Raw genomic sequence first — 27,675 nt, forward strand, 5'->3', positions numbered from 1 at the left:
GAAATTGGCAGCTCTTATCAAACGAGAACACAGCAGGGACTGTTGAGTGCAAGGGGCTGGTGTGGCTTCATCTCATCTAAATACATGGGCGAAAATATTGGGGAAAATGCATGCTGATCAGACTCTCCAGGGGAAAAAACAACAGGAACAGTCCATTTTATTCTTTTCTTCAGTTCTTGCCATTCACTGTTTCCAATGCAGCAGCTGCACAATCATATAGGTAGACATATAAATATAATCTTCAATGTTGAAAAAGGAAAATCTACATTACACAAAAGTCAAGTAAAGCAATAGTTTAGAAATGTTGTGAACGATTTTAAATTATTATTCTGAGAGTAAAGTATAATAGCGTAGATGTATTTGTTGCTTACCGTAGCCGTAAGGTCTTGGCCTTGAGCTACAGGACGCGCGCTGGTTCGAGTCTCCGGGAGAAGAGGGGTGGGGGGCGTAACAACCAAGGTTTCGGAGCGAGGAGCGGATTCTAAGAGATGGTTCGCTCCGCTCCGGAGCGGAGCGATGTCTTAGCCCGCTCCGCTTCGGAGCGGAGCAGCGGGAATCGGAAAATTTATCGCTCCGCTCCGGAGCGAGGAGCGAAATTTTAGGGAATGGTTCACTCCGCTCTGGAGCGGAGCGATACCTTGTGACGCTCCGCTCCAGAGCGATATTCAAAGAACTTGCCCACTCCGCTCCGGAGCGCTCCGAGGTTGTATAATACGAGTGTATACAGAAAACTTACGATCAAGGTTCCGAGTACATTAGTAATTTTGTTTGTGGAATTTCTACGGCATTTGAAAATCGCCCGTTATTGTTGCTATAAAACTGATTATTACTACAAGTACGGACGCGATAAGAAGCGGCGTGCAATCAGAACGCAGAACGGCAGAACGTGACCAAATTCTGTCTCCTCGTTGGCTGCCATGTGGCTGGGGGATTTCTACGTTGCCACGTTCGCACAAATACACGGACAGGCTAGTCAGTTGTTGGCAAGCTCGGGCATTCTGGCAAGCATGAAACATTTTATCTTCCTGCTCTACACAGCAACCGAAAACCTTCACTGAAAGAACCTTTGTTGTGTTTTTATTATGGTACATTGCAAGCTACATTGCAAGCATCAGCTACCGGGATCTTTTTACTTATGTTGTATCGTATCACAATTACCAACAAAAGAAAATGCGTCTTCTGTTATGAACAACACTGTGGCAAATCGTTCTCCTTTGATTTCATGCCGCCTCTTTTTGCATTCTTTGTCACGCTGCGATTGTTGAAGCTTCAGAACGTACAAATGAAATGTATTTCTTGAAAATTAGGGCAAATTACGTATAAACAAATTACGTACAACTTCGTTTCGTTAACACATTTTTAAATTATATTTTGAGGATCCTACAAAAATTCACCTCCAAAACAGAATTTTACAGAACTGAGTTACTGTATTACGGAGAAGAATTTATCAAGAACAAATCAATTGTGTGTGAATTGATTGATTGAGTTGGTGTTTTAAAGTCCACTTTATGCACACTACGGCTAATCTGGAATGGACCTACAGTTGGAAGTGGGATCCGATCCACTATGTGCCTCGACAGGGTATCAAACCCAGGACTACTTGATTACAAGGCGACAACACTTACCCTACCACTGTGCCATCGGGGAGGCACATGTGGGTTTGTGAAGTGAGATAATTTGGGAGCTATATGAGAATACAGGCTCTGGCAATACAGAGTTCAATAAATTACAACGAAACGCTTGGCAATTGCTCGATTTCCTTAACATTAATGATACATTTGGTACATGTGTTATTAATGCTTTGAGCTACCTGTATGTAAAAACATAAAAAAAATGAATGAAAGAACAGAAGTAGTAGTTAAAGAATCAGTTGTTTTTGCTTACCGGCTACCATTGCAGTGGCGCTATCCCAAGATTGATTTGATTTGATTTGATTTAGTTTATTTTACTTCGCGTTTTGTGCCTCTTGGCTAATTTGCGAAGATGGGGATGAGTGATGAAATGATGAATGGACATTCACAAACAACCAAGCCCGACCGGGATTCGAACCCGGGACCCTTGGCGTCGCAGCGCGATGTGCTAACCACTCGGCCACTATCCCAAGATCATCTTCATTGTTGGTTGGTAAAGGAACATCTTCATCTGAGCTACTACTGTCACTGTTGTCTTCCCGCCCAAGTGAAATTACAAAATCCTCCATTTGCTGCTCTTCAACTTCATCCTTTTCCCATGCTTCGGAAATAATCTTCCTTGTGTGTTCTATAGCCGAACGCCACCTATCTGCTGTCACATCCCCGATAGCCTGTTCTGTCAATTGCAAAATTTTAGACGGTGTAAAAGGTGGCAAAGTGTTCCTCTGTGCTACCAGCCCTTTGACCTGTGCCCAAATAAGTTCGATTGCATTCTACATACAATGATAAGGCGGGAGACAGACCACCGTATGTCCCGCTTCTTCTACAAGCTTGTCTATTCGATATATGGGGAACTGGGGTTTGTGTAACATAAGGAGCTGCAGTAGTTCAGCCTTCCTCATGTTTCTGTGGGCTCGCGAGATTCCTGAAGTAGGTCAATCCGGCAACAGCGCGTCGCTACCAGAGTGGGTGGTCCCACGCCGCTTGCTAGCGCGTCCCGACAGCTAACGCCACGGAAACAGCCCAGACAAGATTACGTCACTCACCTACAGTGTTGCCAATAAGCAAGGAATAATCCTTACACAATACACCAGGGAAGGCCCAATGAACCGCATACGTACAGTCACGGACACTTCTGCGTTGTAACAATTCCATTGAAAGTCAATTGGATTGTTACAATCCAGAAGAGTCCGTGACTGTACAACGCGCAATGTGTCAACTGTGAAGCGTAGAAGAAGTATGGCAAACCTGGAGGGCCAGGGGTGTGAAGGAGGCAAGGGGAAGCTTCGATTTTCACTGGACTGTTTTCGTGAAGAGAGCGATATTATTATTATTACATTTTCATTATCACTTTTACTACTCTACTACTACTTCTGGGGACAATATATTTCAATAGCAGGTGTGCCACCTGTGGTTTTATAAGTTGAGAGAATGGAACCACTCTCTCATTTCCTGCCACCAGGGATCGTGACTGAAACTCATTTCGGTTCAACTTCTGGTTCGGGCTAAGCACTTCGGCATATCGGCCCGACGTTACAGTCCACGCCGCAGGAGAAGTGAGTTATTCCGGAATATTGGTTCGAATAACACTGGCGAAACTACTGCAGAGAATCCATTCGACCTTCTAAAGGCCGCCAGGAGCACGCAGAGGAAAGGCGAAGCAACTTGTAAGGAGGAAGATAAAAGGCAGACAGGTGTTCATGCAAAACACTGGCTGGTGCACGATTGCCATATATAACTTTCTTTTACGCTGGTTATGTATAATACTTTGAATGTGGCGAAAGGGAAAAGTTTAAAGTAATTGGAAATTCAGGTTGCTAATTTTAACTTTTCGATTTTTGAATGTATGAAGTTGAAAATCCGAATCATGCTTATTAATGTTACCGTAAACACGGTCAATTAGGAAACGTTTTAATTTGAAATACAAAGTTTTCATATCTAACTTTTTAAAAATTCTGACACTAGAAAGTTGAAAATCGGCTTAACCAAAAATGTAAGTTGCCACATTTGGTTTAATTTTATGAAGGTATAAAGTCGAAAATCGGAATGCTGTTTGTATACAGCCGAACAGGGGAATTTAAATAGTATGAAATACAGGGTTGTCATATCGATTATTTTTCCCAATTTTAAAGGCAGGAAGTTGAAATAGGTATTTAATGGTTACATACGTATACTACTGCAAAAATTACAAAATGTCTGGTTGCCATATCTAACATTTCAAGTTTGTAAGCAGTAACCTGGAAATAGGCATGGTGGTTATAAGAAAATTGCAAAAAATTTGGAAAAACGACGAATGGAATGTTGCTATATTTAACTTTCTGAGTCAAAGCCAGAAAATGTATACGTATAAAATTAATATATTTTTGTATTAAGTACGTTGTACACAGCAAACTGAAAGCAAGTTTTCAGTAATGAACAATGTGTAGTCAGCAGATAAGTCGAAACAAGATGTATAAACCTTAATAACCGAGATAAACACAAAATATAACATTATCTACTTGGATAGGGGCATGTCCTGAATTTTATGGTTTCATTTTGGAAAACAGGGCTGCGAGCAATACGTGCCTTCCTCACTGATGACATTTGATTTGATTTTTGTTACTTAGCTTTGAATTTTTGGCTAATCGCGACGATGATAATGAGAGAATTGATAAATGTGTACTGAAAAAAAAGTAGCGCGCTGTACCCCAATAACATAGTGGTAACAACGTCGCCTTGTAATGAAGGGGCACTGGGATCGATACCCGGTGGAGGGACATAGTGGCTCGAATCCCACTTTAGGTAGGATTTAAACTGTAGGTCTATTCTCGATAGCGTATTGTTGAGTCTTAAATCTACCAAAAGTCCATAACAAAAGGCATTGTTTCAACGTATGTTGAATGTATAATTGCGATGTATGTTGTGATAAATTAATCCTTAAGCAAATATACGTACATTTGAAATTCTGTTTAACAATAAGAGACCTCACTTTCCTTTACATCTATTCACAAGAGCATAAAAATACAACTTGGAAATTAATTTCCAAATGAACAACCTCTTATTCATATCTATTACGTGTGTGTGTGTGTTTTCTGAAATCTGGCAAAGTCCTAATAATGTATTCATTTCATAAGTGTCTATTACATAACAGAAAGCATCATTGGGTATTCAATATCAGACGAATAACGAATTCCATGGGAATATTTCTGCGACTTCGTGGATGTGAGTTCAGCTCTCAACGACAAATGGTGTTGGTTTGACCCGCGTTAATGTCATTGGTGTTTCCTTTGTGTTTGTTTCTCTATCACAGTATATTTCTTTTCCATAGTTTCGGTGTCCTATTTTTTTACCGACTTCTCTAGAATTTGTTTAAAATTACGGATCATGAGAAATATACGATTAAAGGCAAGGCAAAGGTAATAGTCCGGAAAAAACAAATTGAAACTTATGCTTAGTTGAAAGGACAATTGGTCATTGTTGATTACAATTATAGAAATAACTTGAAAATTGGTTTTCTTTTACATACATTCTTTTTGTGTACCTTTCCATTCCTACTTGAACAGGTAGACTATAAATAAAAACTCGGCATGGTTTCCTTCAATTCATTATTACAGTATAGATCTTCCATGATTCTCGTGGCTTATGATGCATAGAATTAACAATTACGGATTTTTTTTTGTTGTTCTTGTATATTGATTTAACAAATCTAGTCACCTTATAATTCCATTAACTGAGACTGGTTGGAATGATTTCTCCATTCGCATGGACGTCCGGAAGGGAGGGGGCCAAGCCACCCGGAAATGAAAGTCAATCAAGAAGTTCATATTTCACGCATATAATTTCATTTCAGTCACAGTAATATATGTTAATTATTGCAAGGGCGTTGCAGGAACATGATAACTTCAAACTATATTTTTTTTAAAGGGAGTAATACTATTTTGGAGAAATTCTGCCTCATTCTGCCCCCCTCCCTTGGAAAAATACCTTGCTTTCCCCTTCCTGGAAAAAATCCTGAAGACGTCCAATTATCAGCGGCGTTAAAAATTTCATTAAATGTCCATACACCACCGTTGACAAGCACACATAATATGCATGTAATGATATAAGAGAACACAGCCTTTAAAGGCTTCTTTTTATGACAGTGATGAGAAGAGCAACACGCGCAAGTAATACTTTTAAAAGAGAACAATCTAGCCAGAGTTGTTGCAGCATAATTCTAATACAACTGCAACACTGGATCTGTCTGGCAAAGGCGATGTCTCTACCATATACGGATAAGTCGAACGCAACGTACAGCGCAGCGAACGAAGTTCTCAACCCCGAAAGCACACACAAACAAGCTATGTACCAGTTTCACCCTCCTCCCCTCTTGAAACGGGCACAAGACCAATGCGCTAGCCGATTGCACTGAGTCACCTGCACGGAATGCGGCACAAAACGAAGCTGTCTGTTGTATGGGGGAGGTGGGTCGGACAAATCCGAAAAGCAGAAAAACTGATTGCTTGAAATTATTCGTAACCCATTCAACACATAACATTCAAACTCTTATATCTAATAGTCACAATACAAAATAGTACATCTCAATACAGAAATACTATTTACGTAATTCATATTTCAACTTACATCAAATGAACAATTTACGTACTATAGCTCTCTCTTTCTCTCTCTCTCTCTCTCTATTGAGCCAAAACAACATTCTTGTATTGTTTTACCAATGTTTAATGTGCATGATTGATTGATTGATTTAGTTCATTTTACTTCTTTTCTTTGTCGCTTTTGGCTAATCGCGAAGATGGGGATGATCGATGTTATGATTAAATTGATGAACGATACACACAAAGATTGTACACTCGCCTCACTTAGTACTCCGGCGTTTGTTTCTTTATACAGCATGTTTGCAGAAGATACAACTCAACATACACGTGTATAAAACAAACTTATTACTAACTTCGTTGAACCTGTACAAGGCCATGCCGGGATTTGAACCACCCCACGGATCCCTGACGTCATAGGGTGCTGTGCTGTAGAGCGACCACAAACAAAACAGCTTCGGCCAAAAGTCCCCGCGCACCTCCCCCTTCACCTGTTCGACTAGGGCCATAAGGAAGCATGATCCACTCTGTCCCTCCCCTCCAAGCGGGGGCGATCATACAGACAAACAACTAGAGTACGTGGAAACAGGACTGCAGGCTTTTTTCCATATGGTGTTCTACTATAACCACTCCGTCAAGGAAGTCGGCTTTAATGTGCACATTCCCATTATTCATAGTTGCATTACAGCATTCGTGTAAAAAAATCTCCTAGCCGGATCGGAGCGTGCTGTCAAAAGCATCACGCTCCGGAGCGGAATGCTGTTGTCTCACGCTCCGCTCCGGAGCGGAGTACTGATGTATCACGCTCCGCTCCGGATCGGAGCGTGTCTCTGAAAGCCGAAGCACTCCGCTCCGGAGCGGAGTGCTGTTGTATCACGCTCCGGATCGGAGCGTACTTCTCAAAAAGCTGAACCACTCCGATACGGAGCGGAGTGCGAAGTTGTATCACGCTCCGCTCCGGATCGGAGCATGTGACTCAAAAAGTCGAACCACTCCGCTCCGGATCGGAGTGCTGTCGTACAACGCTCCGCTCTGGAGCGAGGAGCGAAGTAGAACTGACGCTTCGAAATCGCTCCGGAGCGCTCCTTTAGTACGCTCCGCACTCCGCTCCGAAACCCTGACTTTATTCTGTTGTTAACAATAAAAATAACATGCTTTTTACTTTTTTGTAACTTGAACGATGCCAGAATGAGTTGACGGACCGGTTCGACCCCCCTCCCGACGCCCATGTGAATAGTTTTCTATGAACTTTGATCAGTGAATAAAATTGTTCGGCAGAACTACATCCCTTTCTGCCACATTTCCTTCTCTCTTTTTCTGTATTTTCTTGCATCTCTCTCTATCTCTTGCTTCTGTCGATCACAGTAAAATTATTTTTTAGCCTCCCCGATGGCGTGGTAGCGTCGTCGCCTTGTAATCAAGGGGTCCCGAGATCGATACCCGGTGGAGGCACAAGTTGTTCGGATCCCACTTTAAACTGTAGGTCAAGTCCCGATTATCCTTACTGTGCATAAAGTGGACTTAAAACACCAAATCAATCAATCAATCAATCTTGCTTCTGTCTCTCGGCGTGTGCATTTCTCCCGTTCCTCTGCCCCTCTGTTTTTGTATCTTTCTTTCCCCTTTTCCGATTCTCTGTTCTTCTCCTTATCGTCCTCCGTCTGTTTCGCTTCTACGTTTTCCTTCGTATCTCTGTTCCTCTTTGCTTCCTTCACACTCCTCTTCTATTTCACTTTTCTTGCCCCCTCTCTCTCACACTTCCGTTTCTGTCTATCTCCCAGTTACTCTAGCTACCCCCTCTCTATCCTATTCTCCATCGTTTCTTTTACTTTTATCTCTTATTGCTTTGCGGTTGTTCCCTTTTGTTATTACTATACTCACACCCATTGCTGGATTTTCGTTTCTCAGTTAGAAGTCGAATTACTTTCGGAACATCTCCAGCGGACTGCGCGAGTCTGTCTAGCGAGCCTAGTGGGCGTATAGAACCTGAGTAAGGGGCTTAGCGATAGGTTCTGGGTTGAGATGACGTCAGCGGCTCGCTTGGTTAATTGGCTGCTTCCAGAGTTGTGACTCGTCCCGAAGCTTCAAATGCATAACTGCCAAAGATGTTACGGAAATAATCTCCCTCCTATCCTGTTTCGATTTTACTCCAGTAGCTCAGGCTGTGCTTTTTTTTTGCCGTTATTACTAGAGAACGAATTTTAAGTTGCAGCACCTTTCCAAAAATATATCTGTTTTCATACCGACCGTTTGAGATATGTATTTTAGGACATGAAATCAAGTAAAATGAACACACTTGGTTGCATCTTTTCGTGAGATTAGCACATTTATTCTCTTTTTACCTTCTCTTTGATGCTTCAGCACCTTTTTCCTTCCTTTTTTTTTTTTTTTTTTTTTTTTTCATGTTTTGTTAAAAAATTGAACAGAAAAATAAATGATTTTCACTCTTCCTGAGCAGCTACATGAAATTATATAGTCTCATTTTGTAGAGGAGAAGGAGAGCTATAAAATAGTGTAATACAATCACTGCTGCGCCAGTAGTTACCAAGATAATGTACATAAGTCGCCGAGCTCAAAGCGTCAGCGACTTACATTCGAAAACAGAAATGTTGAGCGTAATCCAGTACAAGTTGATTGAAACCCAATAAAATGCTACGTCTCGTACTTCCTAAATACTTGTTACTTCATGTAACTTAACTATGTATATAACTAATTATGTTATTTGCTAGAGTGTTGAATAAAGATTGTTAATGTAACTGGTTTAGACCTGAAAAAATGAGCACCTTTTTTTTTTTGCACCTTTTTGAAAACATTTTCAGAACCTTTTCTTTCCTTTTCCGATCATAATTTTGCACCTTAAAATCCGTTCCCTAGTTACGTATTACTGTCGCGTTTATTGGTTCCTTAACGGATATCCTGTTCGTATTTTATTATTATTACTATTATTTCGCTTGATCTCTTCGTACAGTTATTCCATTATTGTCCATTACGGGATTTCCCTTACTCTACTTAGTAGGGCAGGTAATTTCAGTCGCTCTACTTCTTTCGGTCAGTCGTAACGATGATGGTGAATGGCCAGTTAATATTTGAAGGAACAATGAAGCCCCTTTGCCTTGCTCATAAACAGATTTTGAAGCTTACTACGCTAACCACTTTGCCACAGGGGGTGGCGCATTGCTTTCATGACTATTCCTTTTCATTCGGAGTCATTACTTTCATATTATTTCTGCATGAATCCCATGGATTATTTTGTTACTAAAATACAAATATCGATTTCATGAGAATCGAATCGCTCCTGCTTTTTAGAAAGGAAGAGGGGGGAAGGGGTTCATAATTAAAATGTAATTTTCCAATCAAAATTAATATAGCCTATATGATATTCACATATAGTTAGAAGTACAATTCAAAATTCAATTTGTTAGAAGTAAAAATTCAATTTATTATCATGTTCGTGGGTGCTAACATGAAAAATAAATAAAACATGGTATCCAGACGAGACTAGACGAGAGTTGGCGAAGTCTCGTCTCGGGTGTTACCAAAATCTCGGTATCATCTCAATTTTAAGATGCCGATCTTGTTCTTGTCCCCGTACTACTAGGTTTGTTAATTCTCTGCAGTACCTGTACATTCAACGTTATTTATGTGCTGTTCATCGCTGGCTAGTTTTCTCCTGGCAACACTGTATGTGTGTCATTTTTCTTCTTTTACTTCGAATATTATCAAATGACCGCGTTCTGCATTTTAAGAGGATGTATGAATTGTCCTATATAGCTACACGAGTGGTGGAGCGAAACAGACGTTTGCAGGAAATGCTTCGGTTTGGGTAGAAAAACGAACCTTTAGACCAGACCAACATGTTGCGCAAACTAAAGCAAAATTATTATCGCTGAAGCAGCTGGAGTTGTGAATCCGTTACGTAGGCAGACTTTAAACAGTTCCTTATCTGGGCGCGAGGTGATTGTCCCTGGCGCCGAGGCAAAGGCCAAGGACGTATTTATTGAGGATGGGGGTCCATGGGGTCCGGATCCCCCCCCCCCGAAAGATTTACCAAGTACAAAAAATTAAATAATGAAAAAATACTTATTTGTTGTTTTAGACGGGTTAATATAACGTTCAGACCTAAAACAAATTCCAACAGAAAAAAAGTCTACCGAAATCTGGCAACCGGAAGTGGGTTATTTTCAAGATGGCCGCCTGTAACCTTGAAAATCAGAGAAAGTCCTATAACTTGCTCATTTTTAAGCGTAGAACAATGTCCTCTACTTCATCTGACACCCGGTTGTCGTAACGGAGGAAAAGCTCCTTTTTTCAAAAATCACAATATGTTCCAAATATATTAAGGGTGTCTTTTCAGTTTTCACATTTTCTTTACATTAACAAAGAACCAATAAAACTATTTGTGGAGAAAAAAATCATATTTGATTTCATTTTGTAATTCAAACATGTGGCCAAACATTAGTCAACCCGTCTTACCCCGCCTTCCCCTACATATTTAGTTAATTTAATATAATTATTTTAATTTAAACAACAACAAATACTACTACTCCTTCTTCTTCTACTACTACTACTACTATTATTGGTATTGGTTCGGGAGAAATTTACAAACTCCAAACGAGACAAGCTTCATAATTTACCATATCAAGTTACGTCTCGTTACCGTTCCTACAAGAAGAAACTCACAATTGTTGTTGTTGATTTGGTGATATAAGTCAATTTTATGCACAGTAAGGCTAATCGGAACTGGACCTACAGTTTAAAGTGGGATCCGAACCACTATGTGCCTCCCGGGACCCCTTGATTACAAGGGAACGACGCTACCACTGCGCCATCGGGGAAAACTCAAAGTATATGGATCTAGGCGACAATTACAGGTAAAAACTTGATGAGAGTATATCAGCAGAAATTCTGTCCCCTGCACGGAAACATGCAAAATGAATGGGGACAGGCCGTTTTGCTTGTAGTCAGAAAACCGATAATAACGGACGGCGGGGGAAATTCAATAGTGGAGAACGTGATCAAACCAAGTACTAATATTAAACACATGTCTGGAAAGCAAAATGTGTATTTTCAACTAGGATGCACTTAGTATCCAGCGGTGTGCCCTTTCGAATAAAATAGTTTTTTTCTTCTAGTGGGCCCATTTAAAAACATAGAAAGCTTTATTTGATTTAAGCTTTACTTAATTTTACTATATACCCAGATAGGACAATCGGGATTGATTTACGTATAGATTCTGACACTTTTGGCTAATCACGATGATGAGAATAGATGATGATTGGATGAAAGGACTGAAGGGACAATTACGAATTACATGGACAGGGCACAAACCCGACATGTGATTATACACACAGATGTCAAAATGCATCGAATTGTCGGCCCCGTGGAGGAGTGGTTAGCACATCGCGCTACGACGCCAGGGATTCCGGGTTCGAATCCTGGCCTGGGCATGGATGTTTGTGAGTGTCCATTCATCAATTTCATCATATCATCACTCATCCCAATCTTCGGAAATTAGCCAAAAGTAGCACAAGAAGCGAAGTAAAATAAAGCAACTCAATCAATCAATCAAGCATCGAATCAAGGTGGTTGTGCGTTTTGCACATCCACTGACACAGTTCAAAGTATAATTGTAGTTTCTTTGAAATGGTCGTGTCCGATCTGTTCAACTGATGCATTTTAGTGCATCATACAGAACAATGATAAAAAGTACCATTTGATGTGTTTATCTGTGTATTTTTAAGCACAAAAATGCACCATTAGCACTTTAAGCACTACAGGATTAAAAATATATACGTATATGCATACGTATGTCAAGTGACGTACTTTTGGTTCTGTGTGTGGCTGGGGTTCAGGCGCAAGTGCCTCGTTATCCTGCAAACGTGTACTTGCAGGTTTTACTGCATGGAATAGAGATTGGTGTTTTCGTAATCTTCCAGGTAGGCAGCCCTTTTCGGACCTACAGATTGAAATGAAACCAGAACCACTCTGCGCCCCCATAGCGAATAGAACCCGGACCTTTTGGTTACAAAGTGACAGCGTTGGCGACTACGACTATCAAGGACGCTACCAGTGTGTACGTCCAAGACAAAAAAGGCAAACAATTTTCTTCTTACGAAGCAATCTCGCTTACTAAGGTCTATGGGTGAATCAAGTGTCAAGGAACACGTTCCACTGATAACACACCACCTTATTCTCACAGAAATATTTCATGACTGCCTCCTAGAAAAATATGTAATCACGCAGCACGTGTATAATTGTGGAAGGTATTCTTTTTATATATAATAGCACATAAGTAGTAATCAGTTTGACTGTAAACTTAAGCAACGATTTACTTCAATGATCAAAGTCCAAAAAGCAACACGTTACATTGTCGTGCAACATGGACTGTGCTTTAAGAACGAGGGGTGTTGAAGCCAAACCTGGACTTTTGAGTTTATATAAAAGAACGAATCTCAAGGAGTGAAAACTGCATTTATTTTTCGACATACTCCATTGCTACATTTATACGCTTATCCCGCCACGGTTTCTGGGAAGCTTCGGGATAGAGATATTTATCAGTAAGCCTGAATATCCCAAGGACAGCCTGCTTCACTTCGTCATCAGTGATGAAATTTTGACCCCCGAGCAGGGTGCGAAATCCTGGGGGGGGGGGGGTCCCCACCAACAATCTTGGCCTCAAACAAATTCGGGGAGAGAGTTTTTGTTATAACAAACAAAAGATAAGCAATTACTTCTAATTTCAAATATATTTTACTAAGAATAATATAAAAAACACACACAAATTTGTGAAGTGAGTATTGAATGCTTTCTCTCTCAGGAGACCTTTAAAAATCTACATCAATAAGCACAATAAAAGTAAAACAAGAATGCAAAAAAAAAAAAATAATAAGTATGAAATCTAATTGATTTATATTAACACAAACACAAACTAAACAAAAAAACTTACACAAAATAAAACCACTTCTACAATTTCATAATTTATTAACATAGTGTACAGTTAGTAAACGAATTAGTTAGCTGCTATACAATATCTGATATGTATAAAAGTAATAAATTAATTTCCTTTATGTAATTAATAACACTAATATATTTTAAATTGAGTAATTTATTTTTTACTTTTAATAACTTTACAAATATGTATATTGTATATTTTACACATATGTTTGTGGGAGAGGGGGTTTGAAGATTAAGAAATTTCTCCCCCATCCAGTTTTCAATGATTTCGCACCCTGCCTCCGAGCAACTCTTTTAGGAGTCCAAAAAGGTGGAAATCACTCAAAGCGAGGTCCAGGATGTAAAGGGGATGTGGTAATAACTCCTAGCTGAGTTGCTTTAATGTGGACATACTGCGGTGAGCAGTATGAGGTCATGCGTTTGTCCTGGAGAAACAGGACGCCCTTCTTAATCAAACCAGGCCGTAAAGTGAGATACATAAGTCAAGTGCTACCAGGCAAATTGTTCAATTTCCTCTTGCTCTTATGTCTTTTTAAAGAATTGGATTTTTCTGTTGCTAGTGCAGAGCTTGTCAACTGCTTTGTTGGTGTCTGGTTTCAATTGCTCCAAACAAGGTGATGGACTACCAACTTGGTAATATATATGTATGCATCCTACTCAACATAACCCTACACACAGTCCTTGCATGGAACAAGTTTCTTTTGAAAATGAGTACCCGTAATTCGGTTACTTTTTTTAAGTAATGAGAAACAAAGTTAAAACCACTTTATAAATGTTTTTATTACAATTCTGAGAAAACTATATTTAAAAAAAATAGTTATCCCAGAATCACCTGCTAACACCACCACTGCAAGTCTCTGAATATTTATTTTAGAACAGGTAACCATGAGCAAGGGCGAATTAAAGGATGTGACTGCCCCTCCCAAAATCCTTGAGGGGGGGGAGGTCCCGGGCGATTTACGCCGGGGGATTTTTCATATAGTAGGTTACTGATAAATAATTTACACATTTGGAATTAAATATGACACACATGAAGGCATTTTAAGACTTATACAGCTCCAGAAGGGCTTATTTTCTTTTTTTCAGATTTGATAAATAATTTGCGCACTTGAAATGAAACTTTTACGATAGTTGCAAATAATCACAATGCTCAAATACATTGCAAGATGAAGCTCTAGTTATTTTCATGTTTAACTTAGCATTCCATAAATCAAGAGTATAACTGCTTGTAAATTATTTTATATCCATGACATCAAGTGATCAGACTGTGACCTAAAAGAAATAAAATGGTCATCATATTGATTGATTTACATTCCTGAACCGGACACAAAGCTTGGAATAAACAGTAAACTTTATTAATTATAAGATATCCAGATTGCTCTAATAGTACTAGGATAATATCGGAATATGTTTGAATATCCATAAGAGAACCAAGACAAATCTGTGAGTATGTCACTTTAACAATAATATTAAAAATTAATTTGAATTAACTTTTATTATTATTATTCAATGTATTTTATTTTATTTTAGGTGGGTTGTACTCTTCTCCCATCCAGCAGATTTTACTCCAGTGTGTACTACAGAACTTGGTCGCATTGCTGTCCATCAACATGAGTTTGCAAAACGAAATGCAAAGGTCATTGCTCTGTCCTGTGACAAGCTGCAATCGCATAAGGATTGGGTGAACGTAAGTATTTTTGTTTAAAGGTAAAGAACATTTGCTAATTCAGTTGGTATGACATTGTCATCATATTCCATGTGGCTGTGAATCAGCTATATAGGAATCAGGCCATGAATTTAAGGGAGATTTTTAACTTTCGGCATTGAATTTACAGCAGATTTAGACTGCATTACTGCAACATTATTTTTTAAGCAATCTTGACTGCTTATAAGGAAGTGATGGGATTTATTAAATTTGGGCCTCTAGGCTATTTTTTGTTTTGGACCCTGTTGACATAATCATTATGATGATTACTAATGTTATTATTAACAGTTTTGTTATCATACAGTGGCATGCCCAAGGGGTTTGGTGGGGGGTCATAACCCCCCCCCCCCCGCATTTGACCCAGTATTCCTAAAAAAGAGAACTGAAAATATGACAAAATGAGGGCTGACTAGCAAGAAAAAATATATGCTACCTCTCTCATTCGAAAATCCTGGGCATGCCACTGTTATCATAGTACTTCATTTCCACTAATTGCATGCTCTGTATTAACAACACTTGTAAGTTGTACCCTTTAAAATATAAAACCTTACTAAAAAATATTCATTAATAATAAAACAATAAACTAAGATTTAACACAAAAACACCACCTAAAACTGTTTCTGCAGACACTTGCACTATGCATTTTGTCACACAACACTAATAACGCACACACAACAATGGAAAAGGAACCGACACTACATTACACTAGCCACACTGGCCGCACACTGAAAAACAAGGATATTGATTTCAACCGTCAATATACCTCCACTTGACTTTTAATTGCTGGCATTCAAAATGTTTACATTCGTTTCTTGGAGGAAGAATTGTTCATCTTTGAGCACTGTTATGTGATGTTGTGCAGCTTCCTTTGCAGTCTGCCATGCAAACTTGCACTCCAGTTACATAATACAGTACTGAAAACAGGGTTATGATGTAAAAAGTTATTTGAACGCTAGAAACTCCTTCCTTCTACCTTCTTTCATGAAATAAACAAGTAAAAGGATTTGATATTATCACAATATTAAGAATTTAACAGTCAATGTTTTTTGTCACTTCTGCTCCTTCAGTGTCTCATTTTTTTGTGGCCACTAGGCTATAGCCTTTTTAACCTTTGCTCTCACCCTCACAAGTATTCAGACGGTGAGGTTGAGGTCTGCTCCTCATGAGGGTCACCCTCTGGAGGCAGGCAAGGTAATAAATAAGGAAATATGACCACTTATGATCTAGGGGCAATGGAGATTCATACAAATCTGTCCTTACAGCATATTTTAGCCCTGCATGCATTTGAAGCACCTTAGAGCTGTCCCAATTATAGGAAAGAGCCTTTTCATCTTTCTCTATGAATTCCGTACACTGATACTTTGTCTCGAGAAACGATAGAATGGGCCATTTCTCGGAAAGGTGACTGCTTTCTAATTTGATAAGGAGAAGAGGTGGAGTTGATTTTGATGGGAAAACTGATCATTTGATGGACAGAAATATTTGAAAACCCAGTTAACTTCTTGGGGCAAACAGCTATAGGCAATATGTGGAGACGACAGATTCCTTAGATATATTTCAATTCTTGGAGAGGTTATTTGTATGAAAGTATTTTCTTCCTCTCGAGAACCCAATCAAATCGACAAACACACAAACCTTAAAAAAATCCAGCCAACAAACCAGTCTGACACAGAAGTGTCAGTTTGCTGTAACTCTATTTTACGCTCAGATAGGCTAATAAAGGTAGTCATTTTTGTTCAACCTCCCTCACCCTCACAAGTCCTTGGAGGGTGAGGATGAGGTCTGTCCTCTAGAGGATGACCACTTCTCTTCTTCAGAATATAGGTGATTACTGTCCATGATTTCATATTCTATAAAAAATAGATTTCTTAAATACTTTGTTTACATCTCTGTTTGCAGGATATTAAATCTTACTGCCTTGATATCAAAGGTGATTTCCCATATCCAATAATCTCTGATGATACAAGAGAATTGGCAGTAATGCTGGATATGTTGGACGAAGAAGATCGCAAGAAACCTGACCTGGCAGTCACTGTTAGAGCTCTTATCATTGTTGGTCCAGACAGGAAAGTGAAGCTGATGATGCACTATCCCCACACAACAGGCCGAAACGTAGAGTAAGTATTGTTGCATTATATTCTTATCACTAAATGTTGTTCGTCAATGATTCGAAAACACACAGTCTCACATAGCACAGTAAGGATTCTTTACTACACAAGATGAACACTATTGTGGTGTGAGTACCTTGTATTAAGTTTAGGTAGTTTAAATGTGGGGATATATTGATTCATGAAATGAAAATAAGAGAAATGCAGTCAACAACAAGAACAGAATGACAGAAGGTACATTATAATTAATTTCATGTGAAATAGGTGAATTTTATTATGTTATTACCTGAATGTAATCCACCCAGAAGTGTAATAAGTAATAATCAGGAGACTTAGTCCCATTGCGTAGAGAGGTTTAGAACATAGGAATCTTTTTAAGTCCATCTTATGTTCACATCGCTAATAGAAACTGAACCTACAGTTTAAGGAAGCTTTCAGACAAAGCGATATATGACAAAAGTCTTTCACACAGACGTGACAAGCAATACAACCACAAACACATGACCAACATACTATAACAACAAGATACATCCTATTGAGAAAATGGCCCAGGCATAGTGAGAAGCAACACGTGCCACTCTCTTGTGAAAAGTTGCATTATTTCTGACGATTTGACATTTGGCAATGTACGTATGTATGTTGAAATGATATGTATGAAAAATAATGAAAAACAATTGTGCAAATAATTAAATAATTACAAATAATGGTGCCTATACCAATAAACCACCTGCATGTTTTCTCATCTGGCGTAACAAATAATAATAATATTAAGTTTACTATTTTTCCTTTCAACTTTGTCACATATTTTACCCCATCTACAAAATTTGCTAGCAATGTCCATGCAATAACATTAATGTTAATCACATATTCTGAAATTCAGTATTCACTTGTATTAAAAAACACATTTTCAATGCATAAGCCAGTTTCATCTTACTATAATTAATTCTTTGATTTCAGTGAAATACTTCGAGTAATTGATTCACTGCAACTGACTTCCAAGAAGCAGGTAGCAACTCCAGCAAATTGGACGGTAAGTTTTAGCATGTGAATCTCTTATTGTAACTGCCACCCCATACTCGGCTCTTTCTTTGTTTAGGAGTATCTTTATTTGAATGCAACTAAATAATACCGAGACACAACAGATTGTATTCGCCAAATCCCGAGTATTAAATCCAAAATCTTAACTAATTGAAACTAAATATTTTGGGAGGATTGCACATTTTTATTGTTTTTATATGGATGCTTTACTACACTAAATTCCATAGCGCAACAGCCTTCAAAGGGTCAGGGTGTGGGTGTGCCAAGCAGTAGCGTGCCCAGGATTATCGAAAGGGAGGGGTTACATAGCCTACGCATTTTTTGGTAGTTGCCCCTCATTTTGTCATCTTTTCCTAGGGGGGGGGGGGTTATAACCGTCACCAACTCCACCCCTTGGGCACGCCACTGGTGCCAAGCATCTTTTTCAAAGGGCGATGCATGATCAGTGCTTTTGAGTCCCAGGGACACTGCTTTCCTGGCTTTCGAGACCCATTAATGAAGTATTTTATCAAATATAACACCAACTATCGGAGAGATGATACTGATTTGATTCAGGAGTTTATGCAGAATTTTCCATCTGGTGGAGGTGTAAGCTTGCATTTAGGTGGCAGAGGGTATATTTAGGGCCAAAATGACCAAAAAATAGGCATGTATGAAAAATTTTAAGGAGATGTGGGGGTGTGTCCTTCTCTGTGGCCGTGCAGTCTAAGGCACCTTACTTTGGACGGCAGCTTGGGATGGCATGGGTTCGATCCTGGGTTCAGTCTCTGGGAATTTTCGGCCTCTGTTTAGGGCCGGTGGCAACCCACCATCGTGAGGAAATTGGGGAGCTCAGAGTGGGTGAGCGAAAGTCGGTCGCGCAGACCTGCAACGGCTGGGGATGATACATCGGGCTGACTCCTCGTCTATCCCAACATTGGTTGAAGATCTCCACGCTGAAAGAGGTGACAAGGAAAGTGTGGGAGGGAGACCGACAGCCGGCAGGCAAGCCAAGGCCCCAATGTTCGGGCTGTAGCGCTATACGACTTGTTGGGGGTGTGTGGATAAATCAGTGATTTAATTTGATATCATTAACAGCATTGGATTAAGATTTCTTTATCCAATTCTTATTTTTTTTATGGAAATGGAGTGAAGTGCACTTTTCAGGGTGTGGTCTTCTTGCCATACAGCAAGAAGGATCTCCTGCAACATCATTCTAGAGATGACCGTGATACCAAACACTTTGATGTCAGTTGTCAGTTAAAATGAACAAGATTTTTGTTTTTCTTCTAATTTGCAAATGGAAACTTTCCTTAACACTTTTATTATTTCTTTGTCAGTTAAAAGAATCAATGTTATTCTATCTTTGAACTTGAAAAGGAAATCTTATCTTATCAATTATTTAATCTGAATTGAGATACCAAATAAATGAAGATTAACATTGATACTAACTTCCTTTCCCATTACTGTCAAACTGCATATCTTATCTATCTATGCCTAATCTGATAGAATTATACCAAAGAAACAACAGTCCCGAGAAATACAGTGAATAAGTGTGTATCACAAAGGTGGAACTTGGGAGTTTATTTGGAAAGATTCTCTCAGGCTATCGACCAGGTGGGTTGTGGAAAGGATTTCCTATGCCATTCCTTTCCACAATTCGCATGGTCAATAGCCCGAGAGAATCTTTTCATCATTTGTCGCCAGGAGAGCTTCAAGACTTACTTTGGAGTTTATTTGTCAGGCATTCAAGCTGGTCAATTCCCATGAAACTATTATTTATGTACATGTCAAATGAGAACTTTCAAAATTTGTAAATTAAAAACAAATCCCTACCTTCTCCCATCTCCCAAGGACATGCCCCTAACCAGCATTTTATTTCAGGGGGGTGAGGGTTCATACCTTATCAGCAGTTGCCACATAAAAAGCAAAACAGTGGGGACGTGTAGAAGCCCAGAAGATTAATTTCTCAGTATATTACAACTTTTACAAGATGTTTAATTCTGACAAGGAAGTAAAATTAATTACCACTATACATGATTTAAATTAGATATTTGGAACCCCTTGGCAAGGCATGTAGCCTCCCTCCTGCCTCTAGGGCTACATGCCTTGCTAAGGGGTTCCATATTAATAGAGACAAGACAAATTAATTGTGTATTATGGTGAAATGTTCGTTCAAGCGAATTTAAGATCAGGGGCACTACACTAATCCTTTAAAACCCAGAATTTGTTTATTTCTTTTTAACAAGGATGTTTGTATGGTTTTTGGCATAAAAGTTCTAGCCAGTCATGGTTTGGTATGTCGAGCTTTTTCTTGATATGGGTTGCATGTGTTGGAATGAGGGACTCATAATTGGTAAAGTAAGGGTCAATGGGAAAACTTTTAAGGATTAACAGACAACACAGTTAATCAAACAAAACAAAGAGTTATGGGAATTTTGAACTACACAAAATAACATTTCAGAAAACCATTCAGCTTAAAATTCAAAGACACTCAATTATTGATCAACTGACAGTCTCTTTTCGTTCAGAAATAAATCTTTTTGAGAAAACGTACAGGGTAGCTTCCATAGGAGCTACATAGCGTACAGTGATTTCACCAATTGCACCATGTCCTCACCGTGCTTGACCATCCCTGCCTGGGCTTGTCATTAACTGTTCCACTGTCAATGGAACGCTGAATAGTAGAACACACAAACTTCTTGGGAGACTTTAGCTTCTGGATGGTCTTGAAAATTTCACTCGAAGTGGAGAAGTAAAGGAGTGTTCCCAGCCTTAGGACAGACAGCAGTGTCTTCCCCAACTTATAACAACCACATTGTTTTCATATTCATCCCTTTACATCATGGAAGCTAAACACACACATGTTATATCACTTCTGTAGCTCAACTAGCACAAAGTTTTTGACTTTGAACACCAAGTGAACACCACCTTCCGAAGTTGTGACTTTATTATGGTAAGACTGGTTATGTTAACTGATGGTAGGTAATGAAAAAATGCATCTAGCCATGTTCTTGCACTCTCTATATTCTGTTATTCTGATGGATGACTCACATCTTTGTTTCTAGAAGAGAGAGGACTATTACTGCTTGCTAAATATCTTGGTTGATTGATTGAGTTTGTGTTTAAGTCAACTTTATACACAGTAAGGCTAATTGGGACTTGACCTACAGTTTAAAGTGGGATCCCAACCACTATATGCCTCCACAGGGTATCGAACCCAAGACACCTATTACAAGACAACGACACCATGCCATAGGGGAGGCCCTCTTGCTAACTACCTGAATAAAACTTACTACAAAGTAATTGGAGCTACTTCACAATTTTAAGTTCAACTGAATTTCTTCCCGCGGAAATAAAAATGCACAAAAAGCTCGGAAGGACTAAAAAAAAAAAATCACTAGGAGGTAGTAGCAGAGATTGGGTGTCAAACGTGTGTGTGTGTGGCAGGGGGGAGAACAGTTTACTATCTGTTGGTAGATAAGGCATAGCATTAAGAGGTCATAGTGTGGGAAAAAAAGTGACAAAAAAGTGGTGGGGGTAACAACCCCCTATTTGCCACCACTGCTAAGAGGAGTAAATAAAATAATAGTGATAATCGCTTACCACTTGTTAACACAACATAAAAATTATGGTTTTGCTGGTCTCAGTGCTTTGTAGCCACTTTGAATATCAGTCAAGGTATGGATGGCATCACTGTGTTTGTTCCATCATTCACTTACTCAATTCATCATTCATCCTCATCGTCACAATTATACAAGAGGTAGATGTAAAGTAACTGAAATACAAAGAAAGTAATGAATCAGAATAGGTAGGCTGTAGCATTTATATAGTCTATTGAGAAGACTATATAGACAGAACTGTCTTACAACTATTTCAAAGACAGAAGCACTTTGAAATTCTCAATAAAAACTCTATAGTCATAATTGGGAAAAGAGAGACGCGGTAGTATATAAATACGAAGAAACTAGTACTCACTTTTATCCGCGAAGCTGTTTTTTCTTTTTAGATTAATTTCAGTGGCCACTGCCACCATCCTCGTTGGCCACTGTTCCAATGAGAATGGTGGCAGTGGCCACTGAAATTAATCGAAAAAAAAAAAAGAGCTTCGCGGATAAAAGTGAGTATTAGTTTCTTCACATTTAAAACCTCTATAATTACGTATATCAAAGATCACTTTTGTACATTTTATTACTTCTATGATTTTTGCCTGTGAAAAATCTAGGGTGGCCATCAGATAAGAACTACTGGCTGTGAGGGCAATCTTTTCCTGTAGTATCCTTATTTCTGGAAAAAAAACTAAATAAGGTATGCATTGACAATACTGTTGAAATTGCATGCCTCTATTCTGCATGTAAATATTAGTTGTGGGAAAACCCAATTAAAAATTTATGAAACAATAGTTTGGTTAATTTGTCACTTGTGCGCAGATAGTACAATGTTTGCAAGTTAATCTCCGGAATAAAGACCTTATGTTCCTGCAAGCAGAAAACAGGGATAGCTCACTCAGCATATATTGCTAAAAAAGGCTACGGGAACCTTAACTCACATCATGAAGACATAAAGATATAGAGGTAACACTCCATACATTTCCAATCCTAGACCTAGATGAAGTTGCATTTACTGCCCAGGGACAGTCATAGGAGTTTCAACACCACTGGCTTGTGCAAGAGTTCTGCGTGTGTGTGTGTTTGTGTGCGTGTGAGGGGGTAGGTCAAATATAGGTTTACAAATGTATTGGTACAAGATAATCTAATGTTGGTATTTAGAATTTTTGTGAGTGAATGGGTGATAGAAAATAGGCTAAGTAATATGTCTTATTCTTTTAAGTTAAACAAACTAAGATAATAACAACATGAGACATTAGAATTAACAACATAGGAAGGTAGAAACCTACTATTAATGTTATAAGCCTAAACATTTCTATAAACATACACACAATGTCTATACTTATTAGTTGATAATATTGTATACAAGGTGGCAAGTAATGACTAACAGTAAGTGAAGGGGCATTCTGGAAACCGGGAAATACAATTTTTTGGTATTTTGATACACTGATTATGAAGGTACATGTTACACTCGCATTTCTGAGGGGGGGAAATCAACTATCAATTAATAAAGTGAATTTCGAAATAATACATCATCATCTTAGTGTTTTTATTTAGTTAAAGCACATGCTTCACTTGTACACTGTTGTTCTATTAGAAATATAATTGCATTAATGATTCACTATATGCCACAATAATAGTGCTTAATGTTAAATTACCCCATAGAACGGATCAATAAATAAAACAAAGATGAACTTGGAACTTTTTGCTGCATGACAATTTTCTTACACGATCTTTGCTATAGTTGAAACAAGAGTATGTACAGGAGCATGAACACATTTGAGATAAAATTGTTGATGAATTCTTACAGGGTCTAGAAGTTGCTGTTTACATGTGAATATTAAAAAGGTGTGAAAACTAAGAAAACAGCATATATGTCAAGTGAGGGGGCATCAAATCTTAGTCTCATACTGTGTGCACAAATCTATAGCTATGGTTCTGCCAGCTTCTTTTTGTGTACCAGTTCCTATTGCAGCAATAATTATGATCATAGCATTATCTATAGACCTTTCCCAAATTGAGTTCTGCAATGACATTGTATTGTGATAAAGGACCAAAGCTTTCACACTGGTTCCTTTTAAATAGTTACCAACACTGGCATATGCAGGGGAGAGCTGATTGAGCTACAGCCCCTACCGAAATTTTGAGATAATAAAAATTCCAAAATGAAAGCAGTAAAGAACTTGAAAAGAAGCAAAGTGAAAAAAAAAACCTTAAGGAAACCCCGACTATCATTTTAATCTTTGAACAACTTTTACCCGGTGGTATCAGTATCGGAAAGTATCAATTGGATTTTATTTACCGATACCAGCTGATACTTTTTCAGGGTCCGTACAAATACAGCACAGCACTTTTGCACAGTCTAATTATCCTGGAGATTATGCAAATTTCAAAGTTTCCATTAATTTTGCACAAATATTGTGTGGAAAACTGAATTTTGTGATTACATAATGAGTTATTTTAAAATTCTGATGCAAATATTGCATGTTTTAAAGCAAAACTCTATTAAATTGATGGATATAATTGAAAGTAGTTACTTACACACTAATATTGGTCAATATTTTGAACAACTTTTAATTATTACATTTTTCAAGCACTAGTATCAGTGAGAATTGGGTTAGGTGGTATCAAATCAGCCCTAATAATTATGAAATATTTTGTGTGTTCCGCCCCCAAGAATGTAGCTATGTAATATTCACCTTTACAATTCCAGTCCCCTCTGAAACAATAGCCTGCTTACATCAGGGGTCACCAATGCCATAATCTCATGGACATCAATGCAGCAAGTACAGAATTGCCAAATTAAACTTTTCAAGTATTCAATCATATTCTGTGAACAGTTTTATTAAGTTTCAAATTTGAAAATTACTGCATGTAAAATCCATGAAAATAACTTTGAATCATCTTGTAACAGATTCTTCAAACTGTTCTGTCTTTCCATTTCAGTTATTTTAACATCACTTTTCTACCTCTTGGGTTAATTGCAACAACGATGATGACTGAGATGATAGGACAAGCACAATGATACTTCGATGCCTTAACCAGGGTTCGATCCTGGGACCTTTGACTTTGTAGGGTATTATGTTGACCACTCTCGTCATGGAAATCAGCTTTGTAAAGGATAGGCACAATTAAGGTTACCAGAAGTCCTCTTTTCTCCGGACAGGTCCTACATTTTAGCCTTATATCCGACATCTGGGAGAAATTTGAAAAAGATCATAAATGTCCTACATTTTGAGCATCACAAAATTTGAACTAAGGAAATACATGTTTCATTAGAACAGAAAAGTCACATTGAAACATCATGCAAGTAATAAGTCTATGGACTGCACTCTCAAACTCAATAATGAAATTAATTTTGATTCAAGCATTGCAAAAAAAAAAGTGTATTGTGCTAGAATAAAGACTGAAGCTCTTAATAAAAAAATCAGCTGAATATTTTGAGTTGTTTAAAGCTCATTTATGAATAGCAAGGCTAATTGGGACTGTGCCTACAATTTAAAGTGGGATCTGTACTACTACGAGTAGTACTTGGCACATATGATACTTGTCGTATGTGCCTCCACCAGGTATAATTGCTGAATATTTTGTTTACCTTTCCAGGCAGAGGTCATCGGGAGATGCAGCGATGACAAAGTAAAATATTGAAAATATTGCATTTTAAATATTTTAGAGAAGAACTAAAAATAATAATAATAATAAGTCAGAATATTCGCATATGTGTGCGAAATAAGCCAAGCGACAGCATGAAACAGCTCGAAATATGAGAGATTCGCTAAAGTTTAGCGCATCGAAATGAGGGCCCGGTACTACCCCTTGCACCGAACCCTCCCACAAAGTTTCCTATTGAAGGGAATGGTGTTCGCCAACTCAGCCCATCGCAGAATAGTGCGAATCTCTATGGTCTCAGTCGGTGTCAAGAACAGGCGAACGCTTCCGAACAGGCAGACCTTACGACAAGGTCCAACAACCTCTATTTTCCACCACTCTTTAAGGTCTGGGTCATAACAGCCCCCATCCCCATGTTTACAGCCACACGGCAAGGTTTCTCTGGAGTCATCAATATTCTTCCGAGTGTCCAGTGGCATGTTCTAGGAGAGGTTGGCGAGGGTCATAATCTATGCTTAGGCTCAATATAACAATAAGAACGTCAAAGGTAGAAAAATATGGCAAAACGAGGACATGATTACTAAAAGAAAGTACACGTAACAACCCCTTTCAAAAATCCTGGGCACGCCACTGCGAATGTCCGCTATTTCCACTTAAAAAAATCTTTTAAAAACATCTAAAAATGGTTTACTTACGTATTGGCGAGTATTTTGTTGTTGGAAAAGTTTTGGGGTTCCTACAGCCCCCTTCTTCAGGCTTCACTTGCTACTAGTTTATCCTACATGCCACGTCACTTATTTAAAAACAAGGATTGGGTTAAAATTGGTTTTAGATGTTTTTTAAAATAATTTTTTAGAAAGCATTATTCAGTTTGCCACAAGTGAGTAATTCGCAACATGTGCTATTATGATTTCCACTTGTTAAAAGGGAAAACACATATAATCATATTTAATAATTCTCATCGTATGCGCTAGAATTATGTATTTTTTAGTCTAAGATCTGTGGTATGAGCTTTTACTTGAATTGGCAATGATCTTGGCATTTATTGCAGATAAATATTGTAACCCCCCCCCCCCTACTCTCGTGAAAGATCGACCCTGACGTTTAGCAAATCCTACAATGACTACGTGGATATGTCACGCATCGCCACTGATTCCAGGTCATAATGCAAATGGCACAATTTCATTGATGAAGGAAAGAAATTTCTGATAGGGTCTGTAAACGATTTGCTACTGGCTCAATATATTTTCAGACTTTTGACTGTTCAGAGTTTCATAAGTACGTATATTTTGACTAAAACTGCAATTTGGGAAAAAAATGGCCCCTCTGTGATGTAGGACTGAAACCACGTGAAGTTTAGAAATTTTGTATTTAAAAAATCATTAATTTTTTAACTGAAAATGTGTCAATTTTACATTGCTTGCTAACATGTTCAAGCAATGTGCATTATTTACTGCAAATGATTAGTGTCCTACATTTTGACTTGAAGTCCTACATTTTGGGATGTCATGCCCTACTTTTCCCTTGTAGTGATCTGGCAACTCTAGGTTTAATAAGTAAACAAGAGTTTTCTAGTACTAACATGTGCAATTTTGCAATCTTACATTCACAGTCTGATATTGTCTTTATAGCACATCACTTTAGCTTCAAACTTCCCTTTTCTTAAACAGTGCTTATTTACTACTTGAATTTTTCTTTTCAGCCTGGTACAAAGGTGATGGTTTTACCAACTGTGAAGGATGAAGACTTGCCCAGATTGTTTCCAAAGGGAGTGGACACTGTCAATATGCCCTCTGGAATAACTTACGTCAGAACAACCACAGATTATTAAGCAAGATTATACTTTCATGGAATAATTGAAGCAAACACTAAAGCACTTGCAAATATTATGTTGTGGTTTTATTACTTTTCCTTACTCAGAAATGTAACAGTATGAGCACATTTATATGGTGTGGCAGTTTTGGAATTAAAAGGAAAGGGGAAGCTGGAGAAAAATTCCTCACCCTGAGACTTCTTTCCTCTACAATCATAAATTTGCTGCCAAAAATGGAAAGACCATTTCCTCCCCTCTGAGGATACATGTACTATATCTATTTTCTATTATTCCGCCACAATTTTCACTAACTTAATGTGAAGGTCAAAAAGTGATAATTCCTGTTACGTGACAAAATGGAAATCCTAAGACTATAAGTTATATTTATCACATTGTATTTTATTGAAAATATAAAAAGACTGCAATTTGTAACAAATATACTTTAAATAGTACACTTTTATAAACAATACTAAAAACAGTACAAAATTAGTTTAAAGAACTACTTACGTAACTGAGTATGAAGTTGTGAGGAAGAACGACGTTTCAGGGTACAACTGCCCTCTTCATCAGGTTCATAAGTGCTTAGAAAGAATTATGAACCTGATGAAGGGGGCAGTTGTACCCTGAAACGTCGTTCTTCCTCACAACTGCATACTCAG

At 38.3% G+C, this 27,675-nt stretch overlaps 1 protein-coding gene across 2 annotated transcripts in view; it reads left to right on the forward strand.

Moving 5' to 3' along the window:
* Positions 1 to 27,092, forward strand: part of LOC146001435 (peroxiredoxin-6-like) — a 27,487-nt gene extending 395 nt beyond the window's left edge. The window contains exons 2-5 of one of the 2 annotated variants that reach the window (XM_083138754.1): positions 14,687 to 14,843; positions 16,761 to 16,978; positions 17,927 to 17,999; positions 26,906 to 27,092. In XM_083138754.1, coding sequence (XP_082994880.1) covers positions 14,687 to 14,843; positions 16,761 to 16,978; positions 17,927 to 17,999; positions 26,906 to 27,034 — 577 coding nt within the window. In that variant the 3' untranslated portion in view covers positions 27,035 to 27,092. Of the gene's footprint in view, positions 1 to 14,686; positions 14,844 to 16,760; positions 16,979 to 17,926; positions 18,000 to 22,211; positions 22,316 to 26,905 lie in introns of those variants that run through there. The other variant, XM_083138758.1, reaches the window with a different exon arrangement.
* Positions 27,093 to 27,675: the final 583 nt, after the last annotated feature.

This window comes from Lepisma saccharinum, chromosome 1 (genome assembly GCF_977018435.1).
Source record: "Lepisma saccharinum chromosome 1, izLepSacc3.1, whole genome shotgun sequence".
Lineage (NCBI taxonomy): Eukaryota > Metazoa > Arthropoda > Insecta > Zygentoma > Lepismatidae > Lepisma > Lepisma saccharinum.